This window comes from Carcharodon carcharias, chromosome 14 (assembly GCF_017639515.1).
Source record: "Carcharodon carcharias isolate sCarCar2 chromosome 14, sCarCar2.pri, whole genome shotgun sequence".
NCBI classification, from domain to species: domain Eukaryota; kingdom Metazoa; phylum Chordata; class Chondrichthyes; order Lamniformes; family Lamnidae; genus Carcharodon; species Carcharodon carcharias.
Genome location: NC_054480.1, coordinates 122,972,760 through 122,995,627, shown reverse-complemented (window position 1 = coordinate 122,995,627; position 22,868 = coordinate 122,972,760). Strand labels below are relative to the sequence as shown.

Here is a 22,868-nt window from a genome sequence, read left to right as displayed (position 1 = left end):
ACATTGCTGCTTGTGGGAGCTTGCCGTACACAAACTGACTGCCATGTTTCCAGCATTAAATCGGTGACAACACTTTAAAAAGTACTTAATTGGCTGTGAGAATTTAATGAAAGGCTCTATATAAATGCAAGTCCTTTACTCATGCATGAAAATGAAATATTAACTAAGATTAACTGCTTTAATTGTTAAGAAATAGTCAGGTTAACTATGGTGTAAGTTAGCTTTATTCAGTGCAATAGAATTGGCAGGGGCACCAGAAGAAACAGGATCTTTAGAATCTGTTAAAACTCAACATACAAGAATTGTGATAAATGTACAGAGTTGAGTTGTACAGTGAGACTAAATGGTAGTCAGATGAATCCCCTTCAAAAGATGTATATGTCTAAGAATAAACACAGACTGTTAATAGCAGTGGGGATATGTTACTATGTCTGAGAGAGAACCGAATTAACGATCAATTTAAGTTGAAGTATTATAGATAGTTCATCAAGCCTCTATGACACCAAGTTATACTATTTCTACTACCTGAAAGGAACATATCTTTTTATTTCTGTTGGACCGTTGGTTAGAATTACAATGACTACAGTTTGAGACACATGTCCCTCATCCTGTTCCAATAGACATGTACAATATTTCAGTCCTGGAACAGAGCGTGCCTTGAAAGACAGGATAATACCAGGAAGGAGTCCTGGACCAAGGGAACAGCCTGACAATAGCATTGTAAGTGGTTCTTGACCAGGTAACCGGGTTTATGTGAAGGCAGTGTAGCTGAATAGCTCCTAGCCTGAAAGGAACAAGACCTAAAATTTCTTTCTCCTGTGTGTGGAAGAGGTGTCCCTGACTATTTTAAAAGGAATCCCAAAAGCCAGGTTAATCGAAATGGCAAGTAAATTAGGAGTAGGATTGCCTGCCAAAGCTAGTAAGGCAGAGATAATCAAAGAGATGGCATGGCATTCAAGATTGGAAGGCATACCCGAGAGATTGAGTTCTCCAAGGGGTGGTTCGCTAGAATGGGCTCAAATAGAAAAAAATGGAACTAGAGGCAGCAGAAAAGGAAAGACAAATGGAAATACAAAAACCTGGGCTGGAACTTAATATGACGTGCGATGACATTGGGCGTGCGTCCTGACGTCATCGCGCGCTTGTGCAATATTTTGTTCAGCAGGCACATGCCAGAGTCGGCTGCGCATCCGCCAGTAAACAAAAGGCCTATTAAAGTCATTATTAATTAACTTGAAATTTACACTACCCATCCAACCTAACAGTTGGTAGGCAGGCGATAAAGCCAAGCAGCCTTTACATTTTTCAGGGAACCTCATCCACGAGCAGGCTGAGGTTTCCAAAAGCTAATACTAATTAAATAAAACCTTTATTTTCACATTAAAAATGTGTCCCATCTCATGTGACACAGTCACATGTTTAATTCAATTTCATGATTTATTTATTTTTTTTAAAAAGCACTTCATTCAAGATTGAGTGCTCTTTCGCGCGCATGCGCAAACTACGCACCAGGCCAGCTCTCCCTCCTCCCCTCGCCCACACAGGTAGCACTAAGTGCTGCCTCTTGTGTTCCATGTTGGGCAGGCCTTAATTGGCCCGCCCACGTGAAGTCACAGTGCAGAGCCAATAGCGGGTGGCGGTCACCTCCCCGACCGTCTCTGCCAAGCCCGCCAAGGGCAAGTTTCAGGCCTTGATCTCCAGAGGGAATTAGAAATGGCAAAGTTAGAAAAGGAGGAAAGAGAAGAGAGAATTCCAGCTTAAAACGAGGACAGTTAAAAAAAAAGACATCAGTAGGTGAGGGAAAACTTATTTCCAGAGCAGAACCCAGTGGGGAGATGTTTAAAATTGTACAAACTCTTCCAAAATTTGAGGAAAGGGATGTTGACGCATTCCTCATTTCATTTGAGAATTTAGCTAAACAGATGAACTGACCAAAGGAAAACTGGATATTGCCCATAGAAAGCAAACTGACAGGTAGAGCACAGGAAATTTATGCTTCACTATCAGAGGAGGTTTCTAGGGATTATGATGTGGTGAAAAAGGTCATTTTGAGTGTATATGAGTGGGTCCCTGAAGCATACAGACAAAAGTTTCAAAATTTAAGGAAACAGCCTGGGCAAACTTACATTGCTTAATCCGTTCAAATTCAAAGTAGTTTTGTCAGGTGGATATGAGCATTAGAAGTTGAAACTACCTATGAAGTTCTCAGAGAAACCATTCTCTTGGAAGAATTTAAAAACTCCCTACCTTCTGTAATAAAAACCTGTGTTGAAGACCAAAGGGTTGCAACTGCTAGACAGGCAGCAGTAATGGCTGACAATTATGAGCTGACCCATAAAACTAAACCTTTTTTCCATCATCCCCATAAATTTGAAAAGGATAGAAAGTGGGAGAGTGAAAGGAAGGCAAGTAGCCAGGGTAAAGAATGGATAGTTGGCAATACCTTGAGATCTCCACCCCAGATCAGGAAGGAAGGTACTGAGGGTGGAGGTGAAACGTGAAGACCCAAGTGTTTCCATTGTAATAAAGTGGGACACATTCGTTCAGAATGCTGGAAGTTGTGAGGAAAGTCCATGGGACTTAATGGAGTTCACAAGAGTGAATCCAAAAAGGGAATTCAAAAAGAAAATGCCATGAATCAAATTGTATTTTTAACTACAAATAAGGGTCTGGAGATAAATACTGGGCTGAATGCAGGTGAAGTGAATAAGGGCGATGAGAGATAACTGATTTTATCTAAAGGAAAGATAACCCCAACCCCTTTTTCATCAAATGATGCAGCTAAACCCATAACTGTATTAAGCGACACAGCAGCTACTCAAACTCTCTTGCTGGAGAAGAACCTAGTTTTCCCTTTAGAGAGTTCAATGAAAGCTAAACAGAATAAGTGGAGAGTATATCACAATTCCATTGTACAAAGTGAAATTGGAGTGTGATTTGTTGTCTGGATCGGTGGTTGTAGGAGTGGTTAAGAAATTACCCGTGGATGGAGTTGATTTACTCCTGGGGAATGATTTGACAGGAGTAAAGGTTACAGCTTCGCCCATAATTACGGAAAGTCCGAGAGAGGCTAAAGAGACGGAGCAGCTGCAAGAACAAGTTTGGTATTTTTCCATCATGTGTGGTGACCAGAGCAATGGCTAAACAAAGTCATCACCAGAGGTCAAAGTAATACCACAAGCAGATGTTAGAGTAGCAAAAACATTCTTTAAGGATGAGAATAATTCAAAGAGATATTTGGCATGTCTTCGTTAATTGAGACTCAAAACAGATGCAGAGTTATACAAATTAGCACAGTCAGCTCACACTGAAGCTGAGGCAGGAGTTCTGGAGTGCTATTACCTTAGAAAGAGTTCTGATGAGGAAATGGAGATACCCTTACAGACCTGCAGATGAGGAAAGGACAGTTGTTCATCAGATGGTGATACCGCCCAAATATCGTAAGGAGGTACTGCGAGTAGCACATGAAATCTCTGGCAGGACATGTGGAAGTACAGAAAACCCATGCATCTACAAACAGGTATTTTACCTGCCCAAGGGTTCATAAGGACGTAGTGCAATTTTGTAAAACGTGTCACATATATCAGGTAGTAAGCAAACCTCAACATGTAATCAAATCACCACCTTTAATACCCATACCAGTTTTTGAAAAAACATTCAGTCGGGTATTAGGAGTTTGTGTAGGACCATTACCCAAAACTAAAGCAGGGCATCAGTATATCCTTACAATCACGGATATGACCACCCAATTTCCAGAAGCTATTCCTTTAAGGAGAATTACAGCTAAAGTGGTAGTGGAAAAGCTAACTTGGTTTTTCACTCCTTATGGCTACCAATTGAAATAGAATCTGATCAAGGTTCTAACTTCATGTCTAAAATTTTCTAGGACATAATCAGCAATTTGGGAATCAAACAACTAAACTCTACCATCTATCACCCGCAGACACAGGGAGCTTCAAAGCCATGATTAAGACCTATTGCCATGAATACCCAAAGGATTGGGGCAAAGGATTAGATTTCTTACTATTTGCTACCAGAGATTCTCCGAAAGAATCTACTGGATTTAGTCCATTTGAATTGATCTATGGTCATGAAATAGGAGGTCCATTAAAAGTGATTAAGCTTAAGTTCCTGAAACAGAGAGACGAATCCTCCACATTGGATTATGTGTCCATGTTTCTAGAAAGGCTCACAGGAGCACGTAAAGTAGCACGAGAGAATTAAAAAATTTCCGAAGCCAAAATGAAACAATGGGCAGAAACATGCTACTACTAGAATGTTCCAAGCAGGAGATGAAGTATTGGTATTATTACCTTTGCAGGATGAACCCCTGAAAGTGAAATTCAGTGGCCCCTACAAGATAGTTAGGGGGATTAATAAAGGTGACTTATCTGATAGATACTCCTGAGTGTAGGAAGAAGAAACGGTTATGTTACATGTTGAAGCAATATCATCGCAGAGAAGATAATAAGACTGAGCAAGTGTGCCAGGTGGTAGGAGTAGAGGAGGATGACAGACAGTAAGGGCAAGGTAGAAGGAGAAGTAGACAGTATCCAAAGTGAACCTCCCACAATTCAACAAGCCAATACGACAATATTGGGATAGTTAAACACTGTTCTCATATTTAGAGGAAGGACCAAGGAAAGATCTAATAAGGTTTTGTAGGAAGTGTGTCTAACTTCAGCAAAATAGCTGTACCTCTCGCCAATTTATTAAGAAAACCAGCAAAAGCGGAGCAGTCAGCAGCATGCCAAGTAGCCTTTGAAAAGCTGAAGGCAATCTTAATAAATGAACCAGTGCTGGCTGCCCCTGACTTTACCAAACCTTTTAAAATGGCAATTGATGTTAGCAACTTGGGGGTAGGTGCAGTCCTATTACAAGATGATCAGGGATAATCCATAATTAGGGATAGATCATAATCTGTTGGCGTTCATTGAAAAGTTTAAAACTCAAAATGCGACACTGTTCAGATGGAGTCTATTGTTTCAAACATTCGATGTAAAGATGATTCACATTGCTGGTAAAGATATGTGATCGAGGATGCATTGTCCCAGGTGTAAAAGTTAAAGAGGTAAGAAATATTGAAGATCGTATAAGACTGTGAGGAGGAGGAGGAAGGGTAAATGAAAGTAAGTCTCGTGTTTTGTTGTCCATGTGTCACATACCTTGTGATGAAACCCATTTTTTAAATGGCATTTCATCTCTTTTAAGGGTGGGGGCATGTAAGGAACTTTTTATTTTCTGCTGGACAGTGAACTGTTGAAATACATCCACTGGAACAGGATGAGATATACATGCAATGTTAAAGTCCTGGGACAGTGTGCCACGAAAGACAGGATTGGTGACAGAAAGGAGTCCTGGACCAAGGGAGCTGCCTGGAACAGCAATTTAATTGGCTCCTGACCAGGGTTTGTGTGAAGAGCAGTGCAGTTGAATAGTTCCTAACCTTAAAGGAACAAGACCCAAAACCTCTTTCACCTGTGTGGAAGATTCCAATAATTCCACAATAACTAGCTGCCTTTTTTCTTCTCATATCTTTGTAACCTTCTCCCTCTCTGAAAGCCCCGTCAAGAGGTAAAGGGGTAAATCACCCTTAGAAACATTGAAAGACAAGTGCTCAACCAGTGAACTAAATGCTGAAAGTGCTGGAAGACCACCTCGTGTCATCAACAAGAGCTGAACAGAATTTGAAAGACATTGACCAAAATCAACCCATCAAATCTTGTACTCCGAAATTGGTGCTATTGAACTGTTTTAAATCCCCCCTTAAAATCCATGTTTTTGTGTGTCTTTTGTATAGGGATTTAAAGGGTAGCAGTTATAGAGTTAGAAATTAGCAGTTCATATTTCTTTTGCCACTGGCTAACAACAATTTGTTCAATAAACAGTTATTTACTTATTAAGTTTACAAACTTGGTGCTTGTATACTGTTAACCTAAATTAAACAGTTAGGTAGAATTGGGGCTATCTATTGGTTTTTCTCAAACTTTTCTGTATTTATCGTGGGGAGCAGTGGGGCTTGATAGTACAGCACACTATTCCCAGTGAGTCGTGACATATCATTTCCACTTTGCAGCCAATCTGCCACAAGGTGTAATGGATGGAATGGTCATTTCATCTGCATTTAATGGTTTTGGTTCAGAGAAGTGTTGTCCAACAAACTGAGGAACTTCATGCTCTTCAACAGACATGGGATCTTATCTGTCTTTCTGACTAGGCAGTCCAAAGCTTCACCTCCAACAACGCAGAACACCCCCAGTGCTTTAATGCAATGTCAGCCTAGATCACAGGCTCAATCAGACCTTGGAGCGGGACCTGATCCCACAAACTTCAAACTCAGTCAAGGGTGCGGCCAATTGAACGTCTGATCCTAAAAATTTCTTGGATAGAGACCATAATTTGATCATAAACCTCCTCACTCACCTGCCGGAGGTGTTTCCACGGCCATTACAGAACCATTTCTTGCTGGTGTTGCAGTAAACAACACAGGCCGGGTCATGAATTCCGCAGTAACTGCAAAGAAAACAGAGTGGGTGGAATGAACAGCTTTCACCAATAGTCCAGAATTTCACTGGTTTGTATTTTTTCCTCAACCAAGGGAAGAGTTGTAATAGCAAGTGATTAGCAAGGCAAATGGAATGTTGTCATTTATTGTAAGGGGAAAGAAATATAGAAGTAGAGATGCTTTGCTACAGTCGAACAGGCTGCTGGTGAGACCACAACTAGAGTACTTTGTACAGCTTTGGTCTCCTTATTTAAGAAAGGATATAAATGTGTTAGAAACAGCACAGAGAAGGTTCACTTGACTGACAGCTGGGATGGAGGCATTCTTGATGAGGAAAGGTTGGACAGGCTGGGCCTGTATCCATTGGGAGTTCAGAAGAATGAGAGAGGACCTTATTGAAGCATAAGATCCTGGGGGCACTTGACAGGGTGGATGCTGAAAGGATGATTCCCCTTGTGGGTGAGACTAAAACTAGGGGATACAGTTTAAAAATAAGGGGTCTCCCATTTAAGACAGAGATAAGGAGAATTTTTTTCTGAGGATTGAGTGTCTTTGGAACTCTTTCCCAGAGAACAGTGGAGGCAGAGTCACTGAACATTTTTAAGGCAGAGGTAGATTGATTCTTGACTAACAAGGGAGTCAAAGGTTATTGAGGGTAGGTGGGAACATGGAGTTGAGGTCACAATCAGATCAGCCATGATCTTACTTAATGGCGGAGCAGGCTTGAGGGGGCTGAATGGCCTACTCCTGCTCCTAATTTGAGGATTAAAATTCAGCAGGGTGGTGGGCATAACTGTTAAGATCAATTATTTTTCCAATACCATAATCCATACATAACTTGGGAGGGGGAAATAATACTGTATCTATGCCAAGTACCAGATCAGTTACAGTGCTGTTACATTAGCGTGACAAAATTAGAAGATGAAGTGGTTAGGATGCAATTACTGGCCATTCACTGAATGCGCCCACTCAATGTAAACCTGTTAACATGACACATGCACCATGTGAGGTGAAACACCACAACACATCATGGAGGATATTTTACTGAAAGCCTAAGCTGGTTACTTTCACCTTGTAATCTCTGATGATAACATACTGTGTACTGTGGTGCTAGTTTGAGAATACTGCAAAAGAAGATTGATGCATGGAGTTCAGCAACCACACAAAGTTTAGGGTAGTAACCATTTGTCAAGTACAAAACCAGAGAGCAGATGCAACAAGAACAGGATTAAGAATGGAATTGAGACTTTGGTTCAGGAATTGTTCTGCGGAAAATTCTTCAAAAACAATAAAGGCTTGACAACTAACACCCAATGCAATTAAAAACAGAAGTTAATAACATTGTTCTGTAATAAAAGTTAGATATTTGGCTTTCGATTCCCATTTTCATTTCTAGGTGAACTATCTAAAAGCCACTACCTAGGCTCTAAATTACAAAAATGGACTCGGATAACTAATTTGATTCAGTGTAACACTAACTCCAGTACTGCTAGAATCATGAATATGTAATTTGTGGAATTCACTATTTAGTGTACAATATTGATTCTAAAACTGGATTAACATTCTAGAATTTAACAATTTACGTTGAGGTATTCAGCTTTATTTCTGGTTGCTTGCCTACTTCAAAGCGGATTGGACATAGCCTCTAAAACTACAAAAGGTCTTCAGAGGGAGACAAAAACGCTGCTTTGCTTTCCACACTTCATGTTCTTAAACCAAGATGATCACAGCAATGGATTGGGAATTGACTATGAACCCACTCACTGATGTAATAAATGTTTCACTGGGTTATACGGCATGGGAGAGGGAGAGGACATTGAGCAGATTAATGCTGTGAGATTTAGCTCTCACGTTTCTTCCAATTTAACTTTTTGCAGAGTTAAATAAAGTCAGATTGTGGTACCTGCAGGCATGCAAAGGAAGATCCTTGGTGTAGTATGTATCCTCTTCATCCTCCTCAAAGTTCAATTCCGGTAATAACTGACTTGCTTTGGCAACGGCATCATCAACTGCTCCATTCTGGAGAACTCCATCTGGTCCATTCACCTGTGAGAGGAAGAATCATCGTCAGCATACACAGGGAAGGATGAATGAAGCAATTTTGTTTTAATTCGTTCATGGGATCTGGGCGTCGCTGCCTAATTGCTCTTGTTGAGAGGGCATTGAAGAGTCAACCACATTGCTGTGGGTTTGGAGTCACATATAGGCCAGACTGGGTAAGGATGGCAGATTTCCTTCCCTAAAGGACATTAGAGAACCAGATGGGTTTTTACAACAACCGACAAATTCCAGAGTTTTCGAACACGGGACCCCAGAGCATTACCCTGGATCTCTGGGACACTAGTCCAGTGACAATACCACTATGCCACTGCCTCCCTTGAACTACCTTCCCATCACAGAGCAATGGGCTTCTGTTCACAATGATCCACAGCTCTCTCATATCCATCATCATTAAAGGAGAAAGGGATTTGGGCTCCTTTTTTCTGTACAAGTACAGAGACTGCTTTTTTCTGTAGTCCCCTCCCCAAATAACAGTAGCATATCTCCATGGTACAACAACGAACCAATCATTGTGTGTGGCATGTGGGCTAGTTTTCACTATTTCATCATCTTGGTTGTGTTAGAGAAAATCATTAGGTGGGAAGTGTTTCAGACCATTACTAGCTCAAGAATAGTACTGGTCACTCAATGTACATAGTGTGCTAAGTGCAACTGAAAAGGGGAACAGCCAGGGACTGCGCTCCTCAACTAGAACACGGCCGCAGTAGTCAACCTATTCCGGTCATTCTGACTGTCTCCTTTTCATCATATCAAGTAAAACTGTCAGAGCCCAGAGAGTATGTTAAATCTCCATTAGGGCACAGCTTAGGGATTTTTAAGTCAGTTACTATTCCCTATTCAGAAACCTACTACACAATCCTACTCTGCACAAACTCATTTCACTTCAGAACACAGATCCTCTCCAACTATATACACAACCATGTCCAGGTGAATGAAAAATGCCCCACAAGCTTTCAAAAGAGGATGCACACAATGCAAGGATCATAAATCTCAAGGTTCAGTTAACTCAAAAAGATTAATGAATATAGTCAAGAGAATCAAACATTCTAATAGCTCAAAAGTATGAGGTATTCCTGAGCCCAAAATACTTGCTGTGTAAATACATTTAAACTGTTTTTCACTAAACACCATTAAATGCATCTGCCTGATCATAAGAGAGTCACTGCAGTAACTGGGCTCCTCTCATTATAAGACTGCATAGCTGCTGTGTCAATTATAGATACAATGGAACATAGAAGCATTACATTTATTCTCCTCAAATGTAAGTAATATGACTGTACTATTTCCCTATGATAGCAAAAGCAAATGTCTAGTTTGGCTATCATTCAATGGCCTCCTGAGTTAGAGTGCAGAATTTTTTTTTCATTCATGGGATCTGAGCTTCGCTGGCTGGGCCAGCATTTATTACCCTTCTCTAGTTTGTCCTCAAGAAGGTGGTGGTGAACTGCCTTCTTGAACCGCTGCAGTCCATGTGGTGTAGGTACATTCACAGCGCTGTTAGGAGGGAGTTCCAGGATTTTGACCCAGCAACAGTGAAGGAACGGCGATATATTTCCAAGTCAGGATGGTGTGTGGCTTGGAGGGGAACTTCCAAGTGGTGGTGTTCCCATGTGTCTGCTGCTCTTGTCCTTCTAGGTGGTAGTGGGTTTGGAAGCTGCTGTCTAAGAAGCCTTGGTGAGTGCCTGCAATGCATCCTATAGATGGTGCACACTGCTGCTACTGTGTGTTGGTGGTGGAGGGAGTGAATGTTTGTGGATGGGGTGCCAATCAAGTGGGTTGTTTTATCCTGGGCGGTGTCAAGCTTGAGTGTTGTGGGAGCTGCAGTCACTCAGGCAAGTGGGGAGTATTCTGTCACAGACTTGACCTGTGCCTTGTAGATGGTGGGCAGGTTTTGGGAGGTCATTCATTGCAGGATTCCTAGCCTCTGAATTGCTTATAGCCACAGTATTTATATGGCTAGTCCAGTTCTGAAATAAGATGTCTTCTGCTACAGATCTTTGGCAGGTTGATATGACACGTGCCATGGTCTGAGACTCATGGACAATCACATTTTGCAAGTAATGAACCAAATTCAGTAATTTGGGAGGGAGTCACAGAATATCTATTTAACTGTAAATAACAAGACAAATTGACAGAAATAAGTTTTGAAAACTTTCTCAGTCTGATGAGAAAAAGTAATCCATTTCTCTCTGGTCCTACAATGAAAGGTTAATAAGTACTTAGAAAGATTCCCCTCCTTAGGCAGCCCTGCTATTCAGGCAATGTTATGGCAACAAGAGGTTGCTAACGTGCAATATTCAACAGATATCCAACTTGTAAATAAAAATTCAATTACCAGTTGGTGACTCGAGAATTCTGCACCTTTCTGCATTCAGTGTAAGGCATCCTAATCTATCTTCTCAAGTCAACAGATCAGTAAAAGATCGGTGTAGACAATACCTGCTCCTGCTAGTAATATCTGGGCAATGGGTTAGCAAGTGTGAATTCAGTGAAGGTGCAGGGGTTTCCTTCTTACCTGTGAAATTGGAGCAAACCAAGGTGAAAGGCACTTTTGCTTTTTAAAAAAGTGTTTATTAAATGACAAATATTAAGATATTTCCCCATCAGCCAATAAAATAAATGCCTGTATTACTTCCCTATCAGTAACTTGATCACAGAGAAGCCAGTGGCCTAGCCAGTGTACAGGAAGAACCTCAAACCCTTTAGTAAAGATGATAGACAGAGGACATAGATTTAACATAACTGGTAAACGGATTAAAGAGGAGTTGCAGTAATTTTTTCACTCAGAGGGTGGTGAGGGCCTGGAACTCTGAATGGGTGGCAGAGACAGGAACCCTCATCACATTAAAAAAAAGCGTGCACTTCAAATGCCATTACCTACAGGACTATGAATCTAGAATTGGAAAGTGGGATTAAGTTGGATAGCTCTTTGGCAGCCAGCAAAGACACAGTAAGTCAAATGGCCTCCTTCTGTGCCATAAACTTGTGTTTCCACATGATATTGTGGGTGAAGTAAAACAATTGCAGCCATGGAGCAACAAATTTCTCATATTGCAGAGCACGCGTCAAGCAGGCAGCACTAGTCCAGGTGAATTGCACTGAAGGTTTGAGTCTACTGTCTTAGGTCAAAACCAGTACTTGGCCAGGCTGCACTTTTATCAGCAGTTATTGTTACTGATGGGTCTCCACATCTCCATGATGAAGAATGTTTGCATCCTGAGAGGGGTGGCTATTGGGAATCTGTTCCACCTTGCACATCAACAGTTTTGCAGAAGCACGACAGCTGACCAAAGGGAATCCTCATTACTGTAATCAATGGACCATCAGGTACTGCAGCAGTTCACCACCATCTTCTCAAGGGCAATAAAGAATGGACAATAAATGCTTTGTTAGCTATGCCATCACCTCAAGAACAAATCTTAAAAAGTAGCACCATTGCAGCACAGGAAATCCCAGCAATTCACTCTCATCATGAAACTAAAAACTAACCTTTAGTCATGAAATGCCCTATTGTGTCTCAGCTACCTTCTTTCATCATTACCCTCGCCAAACTAGATTCCAGTTAGTCCCATGCTCTGGAATTCCCTCTCTAAACTTTTCCATCACTGTCTCCTCACAAACTTACCTCTTTGGCCAAGCGTTTAGTCACTTTCCTAATACTTCCTCCTCTGACTGTGTGTCCATTTTGTTTGATTTTTCCTTTAAAGTGCTTTGGGACTTTTCTTATATTAAAGGCACTATAAAAGGTCAATTATTGTAGTACACCAGTTTCCTTGATAGTTAATAATTTAAGTATAGGAATAAATTAGAATAACACCCTGTATGTCTCCTAGAACATATATGTGCAAAGGCATTTGCTGTTCCAATTCAGACTCCAACTTTCAGTAAATTGGAAGGAATGGGTAAAGGAAATGAATGGGAGGAGGCAACTTATTTGCAAATTAAATACAACGTGCTTTGTTGCTCCTCCTCGAATGCTGCAACATCATTTCACAGATGCTGGCTGCGTTTTGAACCTCCATCATGTATCCAGTGTTCACGAGTAGATTAGACAGTGAGAAAGCATTGTGCACTTTTTTTTTGTGAGTACTGTATCATTGTGGCATGAATGGACATTTAACCATTGAGGGCATCACAGCTATGCCCTGACATTACTCACCCATATCGCTTTGTTGTACTGGTAGCAGAGACTGAGGGAAGTGGAAGCAGAAAATAACAGAACCAGGGTTTTCAGAATCAGTCAGTGTGAAAAGAGCCACAGGTTGTCAAGTGTGGGGTGGATGAGGTCCAAAGAGGAAATGAAAAATTGGGTTCAATTTCTAGTTGAAGTGGAATCAACAGTAATATCAGCATTCTCCTGCCTTCTATATTCCTATTGGATTTACAGGCATAATCCTGTAATGAGTAGCCAGTTTAAGTCGTGCGGAGAAAGAAACCAATTCGCCAATATTGCTCTTAACTATGTCAGCTAAGAATTTGGAAACCACCGTAAAAGAGCAAAGTTTATTAGAAATACCAGACAGAAAATTGTTCCTTCCAATATAATATCCAGCTGACTTTGATAAATTCCCCCATTTGTGTTTGTCTCTCTATGGGTGCAGTACTCTGTGCAATTATAATACTCCAACCGACACATGTACATTCTATCTGTTCCCCATCTTCTGGATCATTCTCACCTACTTGCCTCATTTCTCTTTTAATGTGTGCCACATGCCATAGTCAGCTAAGCTGCTGACTGCACCGATTGTTTGGCAGCTACTGATGGGTGGGGTGGGGGGGAGAGATTAAGGTGATGGTGATAAACATAAGTGATCTGAGGCAAATGCCAATTACATTAGATGGTTGCGTGTTCACTATAGGGGATACAAAAAACATTCTAGTAATAGCTGCAAATCAGGAGGTGAAAGGGATAAAGGAACTTGGTGTAATTGAAATCACTAGGGAAACAGTACTGAGCAAACTGATGAAGCTGCAGGCTGGCAAGTCTCCAGGTCCCGAGGGATTACATCCTGGGGTCTTAAAAGAGGTGGCTAAAGAGGTAGTTGATACGCTTGTGTTAATTTTCCAAAATTCACTAGATTTTGGAAAGATTCCATCAGACTGGAAAGTAGCAAATATAATCCCTCTGTTCAAGAAGGGAAGGAGGCAGAAAACAGGAAACCATAGGCCAGTTAGCTTGACATGTGTCATGGGGGAGTTGTCAGAATTGATCATTAAGGAGGTTATAGCTGGGCATTTAGAAGAGCTCAAGGCAATTGGAAAGATCAGCATAGTTTTGTGAAAGGAAAATCATGTTTAACCAATCTGCTGGAGTTTTCTGAAAGAGTAACATGCACAGTGGATAAAGGGGAACCTGTAGATGTACTGTACTTGGATTTCTAGAAGGAGTTTGATAAGGTGCCACATCAGAGGTTATTAAGGAAAATAAAAGTGCATGGTTTAGGGGGTAACTTATTAGCACAGATAGAAGATTGGCTGGCTGGCAGAAAGTATGCATAAATGGGTCTTTTTCTGATTGGCAGGATGTGACGAGTGGAGTCCCACAGGTGTCTGTGCTGGGGCCTCAACTTTTTATGATTTAGATGATGGGATTGAAGACGTGGTAGTTAAATTTGCAGATGACACAAATGTAGGTAGGAAAGTAGGTGTTTTACAAGTGCACCCTGGCTGGAACTGCAAATCCCATTTTAAAGGTTGAAACTAGGTGGCTCCCTAAAGAAAAACACGATCTGCCAAAGTCAAAGTTGTGAAAGGGGTTTCACTGGTTCTCTCTCGTGGAAGGCAGCAAGAATAAGCAGTATAACAGAATACTTAAGTCAAGATGATCCAGGTCTTTATCAACAAGGTCATTGGTAGAATCAGGCAAGGCTTTGAATTCTGGAACAGTAGGTTTAGAAATTTTGCAGGGAGAGGTGCAAACCAGACAGAATGATTTGCTGTTACCAAAACTAAGGTTTTTGCCCTGATAAGACATCATGCTGATTAGTGTGACAAGGTTCTTGAGTATCAGATCTAATTCAGCCCTTTGCCGATGTGAATCTGTGCACAATGGCCCTTTTAGCAGTGTTCGCCATTTCCCTGCCCTTGACGTTCAGTCTTAAATACTCCACAGACCCTCTCAGACCACCTATTTTCATGGCTGAGTAGTCCAGGTTTCTCTAGTCTTTAGTCTCACTCCAATCCCCTAACAGTTAGCAAGACTAGTTAATGCACTTTTGAATACACTTCGAACAGCAAACAGAGAGATAGATGTTCACTGTTCAAAATACTTCTGGAGCATTGACAAATTCCTTTATTTTCTTGACCACAAACAGGAAATCAACAGGCTTCTAGCTCTTCTCTGCACTGCCTCCAGGACTTGAGTTTACCTCAGTGACCAAAACTGACCAGCTCAACAGCAACATCAAAACTGTGATAGAATCACGGTTTCAAAACTTGTATTTATTTTGAGATGGACCCTAACTGAAAAGGGAAACTGACTGTCCCAGTTTCTAAAGCAACTAAGATTGAAATTGAGATTGGAAACAAAAACTTCTGGTAAGACTGAAACTGGTTGAAACCATATAAAAGGTCAGTGCCAGATCTCAGATGATAATCCCAGCGGTGTAGCGCAGGTAGGCTGCAAATGACAAAGGCTGGTTCCAGAAGCAGAGAATAAGCAAAGATTATAGTTGCAGCAGCTGTTTCGGTTACTTGAGGATAACATTGGTGGATCTATATCAGCCAGGCCATTGTAAGCAGAGTTGAAGAGGTTCTGCAGACAGGTGCCATTTTTGGTGAAGACCCTGCCTGCAACTCGGGTTGGTTGCCTGCTGTCAGCTGGGGATCAAGCTGCTTCCCAGAAGAACAGGAGCTGAAATTCTTTGAGAGAGACAAAGTTTTTGAAGGACTGTGAGATTGGGGTTCATGACATATGCTGAGTGGACTTCAAAGCCAATGTGTAAGATCTTAGTTGTATCTCACACTTGATGCGTAATTTGTAGTTTACAATCACCACAATTTGCCTGTTAATTCATGTTCAACTTGCATGATTCTGGGTTCTAGAGCATAGGTGATTACCGAAGATAGTATTTAGTGATTGCTTTCTTTGACTCTTGCATAGCAATTGTTTTAAAAATGGGTTCACGGGATGTGACCAACATTTATTGCCCATCCACAACTGCCCTTGAGAAGGTGGTGGTGAACTGCCTTCTTGAAATTCTTTTATCTTAACCATGGAATCTTGTGGCATTATTTTTTCGGTAAATAACTGGGACATCAGATTTTTTTCCCCAGTAAGTTACTAGCCTCAGCTGAGATCATAATACTTGAAAGGTAAACTCCATGAATCGTTTAAGCAAAGAGCTGTTTGTTGCAACTGGGGCAACAGAACTTTGTCTTTCACTCAGTGAATGAGCTAACACGGATGAAATAGCCTTCCCCATTTGTATCTATCCTGTGGTGTTGCTTCCATCGTCATTTCTCCAGATTCCTTGGAGATCAGGAAGAATTATCGTTCAAAATTGAGAAGCACAATATGTTTCATGCAGTCTTGAGCTGAGACTCTCTGCTGAAAGGCCATCAGCTCACATTAGGATCAACTTAAAGTAAATAACAGATCCCACAAAGGTTGTCACGCCAAGAAGGCATGATGAAAGAAAAAATCCGATTCGTTTCTCTTCCATATTCTGTTTAAATTCTATTTTTTTTATTAAAAATGGACAAAGGCTAAATCAACCACCTCCTGGAATGTGACACCCTTTGCATTGTATTAACATTCCAGCCAAGCCAACACAAAGCACTAGACGACAAGATATCAGCATCAGCCAGCTCGGAACAAAGGCAGAGCTATTGGGACCCCCTCATCTCCAACACTGTGCAAATGGTTCCACAATTATCTGCTCAAAATACAATAGGTTTTAACGAGGGTCCTTAAAGTACATTGTTAGCTGAATGGCTGGACCTGAAACCACCTTGTCACATGACCGAGGCTTGAGCTGTTTGAATTGCTTTAATTATACAGCTTTTGGATTCTGTCTTCAGTTATGGTTTAACTGGAGAAAACCGGACTCCAGCCTCGCAGCCTGTCTCTGACGTCCATCTCTTTCAAAATCAAATCTCTAGAAAAATCCTGTATTTTGCCTACAGATGATCTAATTCTCAGAATATAAGAATACTTTGTTGCATCTTCAACTACCACAGAGTTGCTAGAACCAAGACCAGGAATTCTGCCAGATCATGCCACCTGAAAGAACCTTCATTGGACATGGAGTTAGTGGACTCTACTAACATCAATTAACGCAAATACCTTTTTGATTTTTCTAAGTAACTTACAATCTGTAAGTTCTTTCCCTTTCTTTCTCTGCCTTTCTAACTTGTATGCTCGAGAGCGTGAATGTCTGTCACGATCCATCTCTCAGGTTTTGAATGCATTAATAAATCCTAGTTTTGTTTCACTTTGAAGAATTTGCTGTGGGGTTATTGTTAACATAAGACCTCATAAACCAGGGGTTTGGGAAACACACCACAGCCCATTTCAACAAGAGAAAGGATACAAAGGGAAACAAATTAACTTAGAAGTTAAAACTACTGCTGTCACAGGCAGACAAGGGGAACAGTAATAATAATTCAATCCATATCGCCTCTATCCATAACAGAATTGGGAGCTCCTGTCTGGCAGTGATCCATTTATGAGACAAAATTTGACCAAAGCGTACAAAAATCTGACAAGAGTCCAAATCGGATACTGAAAGAAACCGGTTGGAAGCAAAAAAGGAAAATTCAGTGGCTGAAATTATCTGGAAGACAAATACACAAATGCAGCAAATTCTTATAAATCTCTTTCTTTAGAACAACATGGAAAATTATACTCCAAAGAGGAGTATGGGAAAGGAAGTGCTAATTAGTGAAACCTTAACCTCCCTAAACTGGGACAATTGAAATTTGTAGCCTGGAAAAAACAGGTAAAAGGCCCTCCTGAGGCCAAAAAGCCCAAGGTGCTCCAGATACTTTGTGAATCAGTCCCTATCTAGAACAGACAGAAGAATCAGAACCAAAATTGGGGACTTGTACCCAAGATAATTATCATAGCCACAAAACCGCGGTTAGAGCTGGAAACAAGACGACTAGAATTTCAGGAGAGGGAAAGAGAATTGCAAGTGAAGGAATAGGAGACAGCACGAGAGAGTGAGCGTGTGAAAACATTCCAGGGAAGAGAACGAGAGAGAGAACAGGTTCAACAGCAAAAGATGTTGGAGGTGAAATTAAAAGCTCGGGAAGCCGAGAGGGAATTCCAAAAAAAGATGGAAAGGAGATAGAGGAAATTATCTATATTCCAGGGAAACGCCTAGATCAGATCCCAAGCACTGTCCGAATAAGCCAGAACCGTGCAGGGAGGCCGGGCAAACCGAACAATGTCAGTAAAGCTCTGCAGTATGGCAGAAGGCTGCAAAAAGTTCAGAGGTTCAGCAGGGAATGAAAGAACCCACCAGAGATCAGGTGGCGCAGGGAAAGCTACCTGGGTTTGAAAAGGCTGAGATTAGGCCAGTAAAATTCACGAGTGTGAATGCATGTCACAAACCATCCTCAGGTTTTGAATGCATTAATAAATCCTAGTTTTTTTTCACTTTAAAAGAATTTGTTGTGGGGTTGTTAACATTAGACCTTAAGCTGGGGGTTTGGGAAACTCACCACGGCCCATTTCAACAAGGGAAAGGATATGAAGGGAAACAAATTAAATCAGAAATTAAAACTACTGCTGTCACAGACAGAAGAGGGGAACAATAATAATAATTCAATCTGCCTCCAGCTCGTGTCTAACAACTGTGAAATTCCTTCAAATTATTGTTGGCTAATAGTTAATTTGGAATGCTGATTCAATAATTATGTATCAACTCTCAGGCCACATGCCTAACCCAGCAGAGATGGCCAACTACCTTCCAGTGCTTCTTCCAGTACTGACAATAAACACTGTTGAATGTATAATGACACATTGGATTTCTCCAGCAACCCAACACCAAACTCCCTCAGAGATTGTCAAATTTACAGCACACTGCATAGCAGAAGCAGCATCGCAGGCATCAGTCTACAGCATTGCTCAAAAATTATCTTCAGTGTTCCCACAAAGGGTGTTCACCCAAAATGTAATGTTCCCTTCCTTTGAGGTGCTGACATTTTTGATGTATTTCAGTAACTTGCTCTAATCTCAATTATGCTCACATAAAAGCAAAATGCTGGAAAAACTCAGCAGGTCTGACAGCATCCGTGGAGAGAGAAACAGAATTAACGTTTCGAGTCTGTATGGCCCTTCTTCAGAGCTAAGGAGAAGTAGAAACGTGATGAAATTTATACTGTTCAAGGTGGGTGGAGCAGGTGAAACTGGAAACATCTGGCGAATAGTCCATACCTACAACATTAATGCCTGTCAGCATAGCTAGTTGACCCGAGTGTATCCAGTATTTTGCAGTAGCAGTTTGTGGGGGCACAGGGAGCAAGGCCACTTTTCAAAGGGATGAAGATGGCAAATTTTAAAGGAAGAGTAAGCAAGGAAACATTTAATACATCAGGTACCATGGGGGCCACAAACAATTTAGCAGCAAATGGCAGGAAACAAAGTGGTTCAAGCATTTCACTAACACTAATAATTACTAAGCTTTGCACTCCTTACATGGCTAAGATATCCTCTTGTGGTATAGTCCCCAGAACTGAACACGATTCAAGCTAATATACAATCTAATTAGCACTCTGACTTCTGCTCCACCCCTCAAGTCCCATTTGACTTTTTCATCATTGTGCTGTTTATGCCATTACAGTTTACAGTGCTTCCTACTAAAATCCACAACAATATAATGTTAATTGCTGAAGAAGAGAGATATGTCTAAGCTTTTCATCCTGTACTCATCAGGACACTTGCGAGAACACCAATACAAGGGGGAAAACAACAATTTATAATATATGTGAAGAGAGTGCTGACTGGTTGGCAAGTGGCATTGCCATGGAGAATGCACCAGTGATGGTGACTGACAGTTAAATTTCAAACAATAACAGAATTACCTGGAAAAACTCAGCAGGTCTGGCAGCATCGGTGGAGAAGAAAAGAGTTGTCGTTCTGGCAGCACTTGGGAGTTAAACCAGGCAGCTTGACCCTGATTGGTCAAGGCATTGCCCTGAGGAATAAGTCAGCAAATGACTGTCACTTATTTTGTTTAATTGAAACAGGTGCACATTCTTTGTCTGCAAAAACCAGGGCCCTATGTATTAATATATATAGCTTCCAGTACAGGCAAATGCTCCACACTGAGCCCAACAATCTTAAATTGGTTGTCAGCGTAATTCTTAGCACATTGAGGATTATTTAGCAAATGTTGTCCAATTGCGGAATCACATCTAATGTTGGACACTGTGTTTTGTGTTTTGCAAGCATGGGCTGGTTGGCCATGGTCTGTACCCTGCCCATTGCAAACAGTGGCTGGAACATGCTGTTTGATACAATCTGCCAGTCTTTGGGACATACGGCCTACATAGCTAGCATCACACTGGCACTGAAATTCGTACACGACAGTACTCATTTGTGTGATAGGCAGAACATTTTTTTGGCTTGATGGCAGCATCCTGTTAGTGGTGAATACCACTCGTGTTGCTATTGCACAGTAACAGCGTGAAACAACTAGCTTCACCTTGTTACTCAAATTTTTGAGATACCTTGTTCTTCCAAGGTAGTGTGAGGTAGATTGGGCACTTTTCAGAGCCGAAAGTGATGGCTTTAGGCCCGTTTATGAGTTTGCGTGATATACAGAGTGAAATCATCTGATCAGGGTAGCCAATAGCCCGCAGGGTGCCTTTGATGCGCCCTATTTCAGCACTTTGTCTTTATTTCTGATCTCCAGCATCCGCAGCATTTTGCTTTTATTCCATTGGTGGAAGGATTGAGAACCAGTGGGCAGAAGTTTAAATTAAATAGCAAAAGAAGCAATGATGATATGAGGAAAAACTTCTTTATGCAGCGAGTGGCTAGGATCTAGTATGCAATGCCTGAATGTGTGATGGAGGCAGGTTCACTCATAGCATTCAAAGAGGGAATTGGATTATCTGAAAAGGAAGAAATGTGCAGGACTATGGGGGGAAGGCAGGAAAATGACACTGAATTGCTCCTTTTAGGTGCAGCCCAGACATGAAGGGCGGAATAGCCTCCTTCTGTACTCTAACCATTGAGATTATGTGATCTGTAATCTCCTCCAGCCTTACAGCCTGCCCCCAAGATCTTTGCACCCCACGACCCTGGCCTTGGACATTTTCCAACTATAAATCGCTTCACCAACAGCAGCCAAGGCCCTAAAATCTCTGGAATACCCTTCCTACCTCACTCCTCCTCTGTACCTTTCTGCCTCCTTTAAAGATGCTCTTTAACCATATACCTCCATGCAGCTCGGTGTCAAACTTAGTATGACATGGTCTGTAAATTGGCTTGGGGCTTCAACATAAAGGTGCCATACAAATCCTGGTTGTTGTTTATTTTCACTAGGCAGATTGTCAAGATGATTTAATAGTTTTAAAAAAAAATTGTGAAGCTTATGACGGTGTGGGGAAGACTATTTCCTCTAGCTGGTCAGTAAGTATTGAGGGATCATTATTTAATACTATCATTGCCTATGAAGTTGGGAAAAAAATTATTGGCACATGGAATGCTTTGCCACAAGAAGTGGCCGAGGCCTGTATGTTACAGGTAAATTGTTTAAATTTTGGAAACAAAGGGAAGTATGGTGCTACCCAGAGAAAATACAGGCCAATGAGATTAGTTCTGAACTACTGTGGAAAAAAGCCAACACAAACATGATGGTCCAAATGAGCTCTTCTGGAACTGAAAATATTTGCAGCTTTCAGCAGTAAAACTTGACGGCAAGTCCCCTCAAATTAAAAACAAACTAGATTTTAGGACCTCTGCTCCACTCTAATCACATATCAAAAGCTGCAGTTTGCACTGGTGGGTCATATATGACATTTGCTTTTTGCTCTCAAAAGACCAAAGTTTCTTTTATGTCCCTCTCCGTTTTTAATTGTTTCCAGTCTTCCTTTTTATAACCCAATTCCACATCACAATCCTGAGCGGTTGGCTAGGAAGCAGGGAAATGTTATAGATGAATTACTCTGATTCACAATTGGGCTTTCATCCCTGAAAGTGCAACTGTTGGAACAAGAGACCAAAAAGCATTAACACAAAAGCAAAATATTCCAAGTGCTTGAAATCTGAAATAAAAACTGAAAATGTTGAAAATTCTCAGAAGGTCCTGCAACATCTCTGGCAAGAGACATAGAGTTAGCTTTTCATACATAGAATATACATACTAGAAGTAGGCCATTCAGCCCCTCGAGGCTGCTCCACTATTCAACAAGGTCATGGTTAATCTGAGTGTAACCTCGACTTCCTGTCTACCCCCTATAACTTTTCACCCCCTTGCTTATCAAGAATCTTCCTCTGCCTTAAATATATCTAAAGACCGCTTCTACCACCTTTTGAGGAAGGTAGCTCCAAAGACTCATGACCCTCAAAAATTTCTCAACTGTGCCTTAAATGGGCAACCCCTTATTTTTGAATAGTTCTAGATTCTCCCACAAGAGGAAACATCCCCTCCACATCCATCTTGTCAAGACCCTCAGAATCGTAAAAGTTTCAGTCAAGTAGCCTCTTACTCTTCTGAACTCCAGCAGGTACAAGCTTAGTCTGGCCAACCTTTCCTCATAAGACAACCCGCCCATTCCTGATATTAGTCTAGCAAACCCTCTCTGAACTGCTTCCAACACATTTACATCCTTCCTTAAATAAGGAGACCAATATTGTACAGTGCTCCAGATGTGGTCTCACCACACCTCTAACACACTGTCGGTGTACCTATACCACAAGGACGCAGCAGTTCAAGAAGGTGGCTCACCACCACCTTCTCAAGGGCAATAAATGCTGCAATAGCCAGCAACCACACCCCAAAAATGAATTTAAAAAAATGTCCTGTATAACTGAAGCATAACCCACCTTCTTTTGTATTCAATTTCCTGTGCAATAAACAGTTACATTCTATTAGCTTTCCCAATTACTTGCTGTAGCCGCATGCTAACCTTTTGTGATTCATGAACTAGAAACCCAAATCCCTCTGCATCTCAAAGCCCTGCAATCTCTGGCCATTTAGATAATGTCTTAGTTGTCCAGTCAAAATGGACAATTTCACAATTTCCCACATTATTCTCTGTTTGCCAGATCTTTGCCCACTCACTTAACCCATCTATACCTCTTTAAAGCCTCTATGTCCTCTTCACGCTCTCTCCTACCTTTGTA

The 22,868-nt window shown here is 41.2% G+C and overlaps 1 protein-coding gene across 4 annotated transcripts in view; it reads right to left on the bottom strand.

Annotated features, from left to right (window-relative positions):
- The window catches only part of upf1 (UPF1 RNA helicase and ATPase), a 106,574-nt gene that overhangs the window by 57,540 nt on the left and 26,166 nt on the right, over window positions 1–22,868 (bottom strand). For all 4 annotated transcript variants that reach the window (XM_041203882.1, XM_041203884.1, XM_041203881.1 and 1 more), the window contains exons 2-3: window positions 8,409–8,551; window positions 6,424–6,513 (exon numbers count right to left, since the gene is read on the bottom strand). In XM_041203882.1, the coding sequence (XP_041059816.1) occupies window positions 6,424–6,513; window positions 8,409–8,551 (233 nt within the window). The remainder of the gene's footprint in view (window positions 1–6,423; window positions 6,514–8,408; window positions 8,552–22,868) is intronic.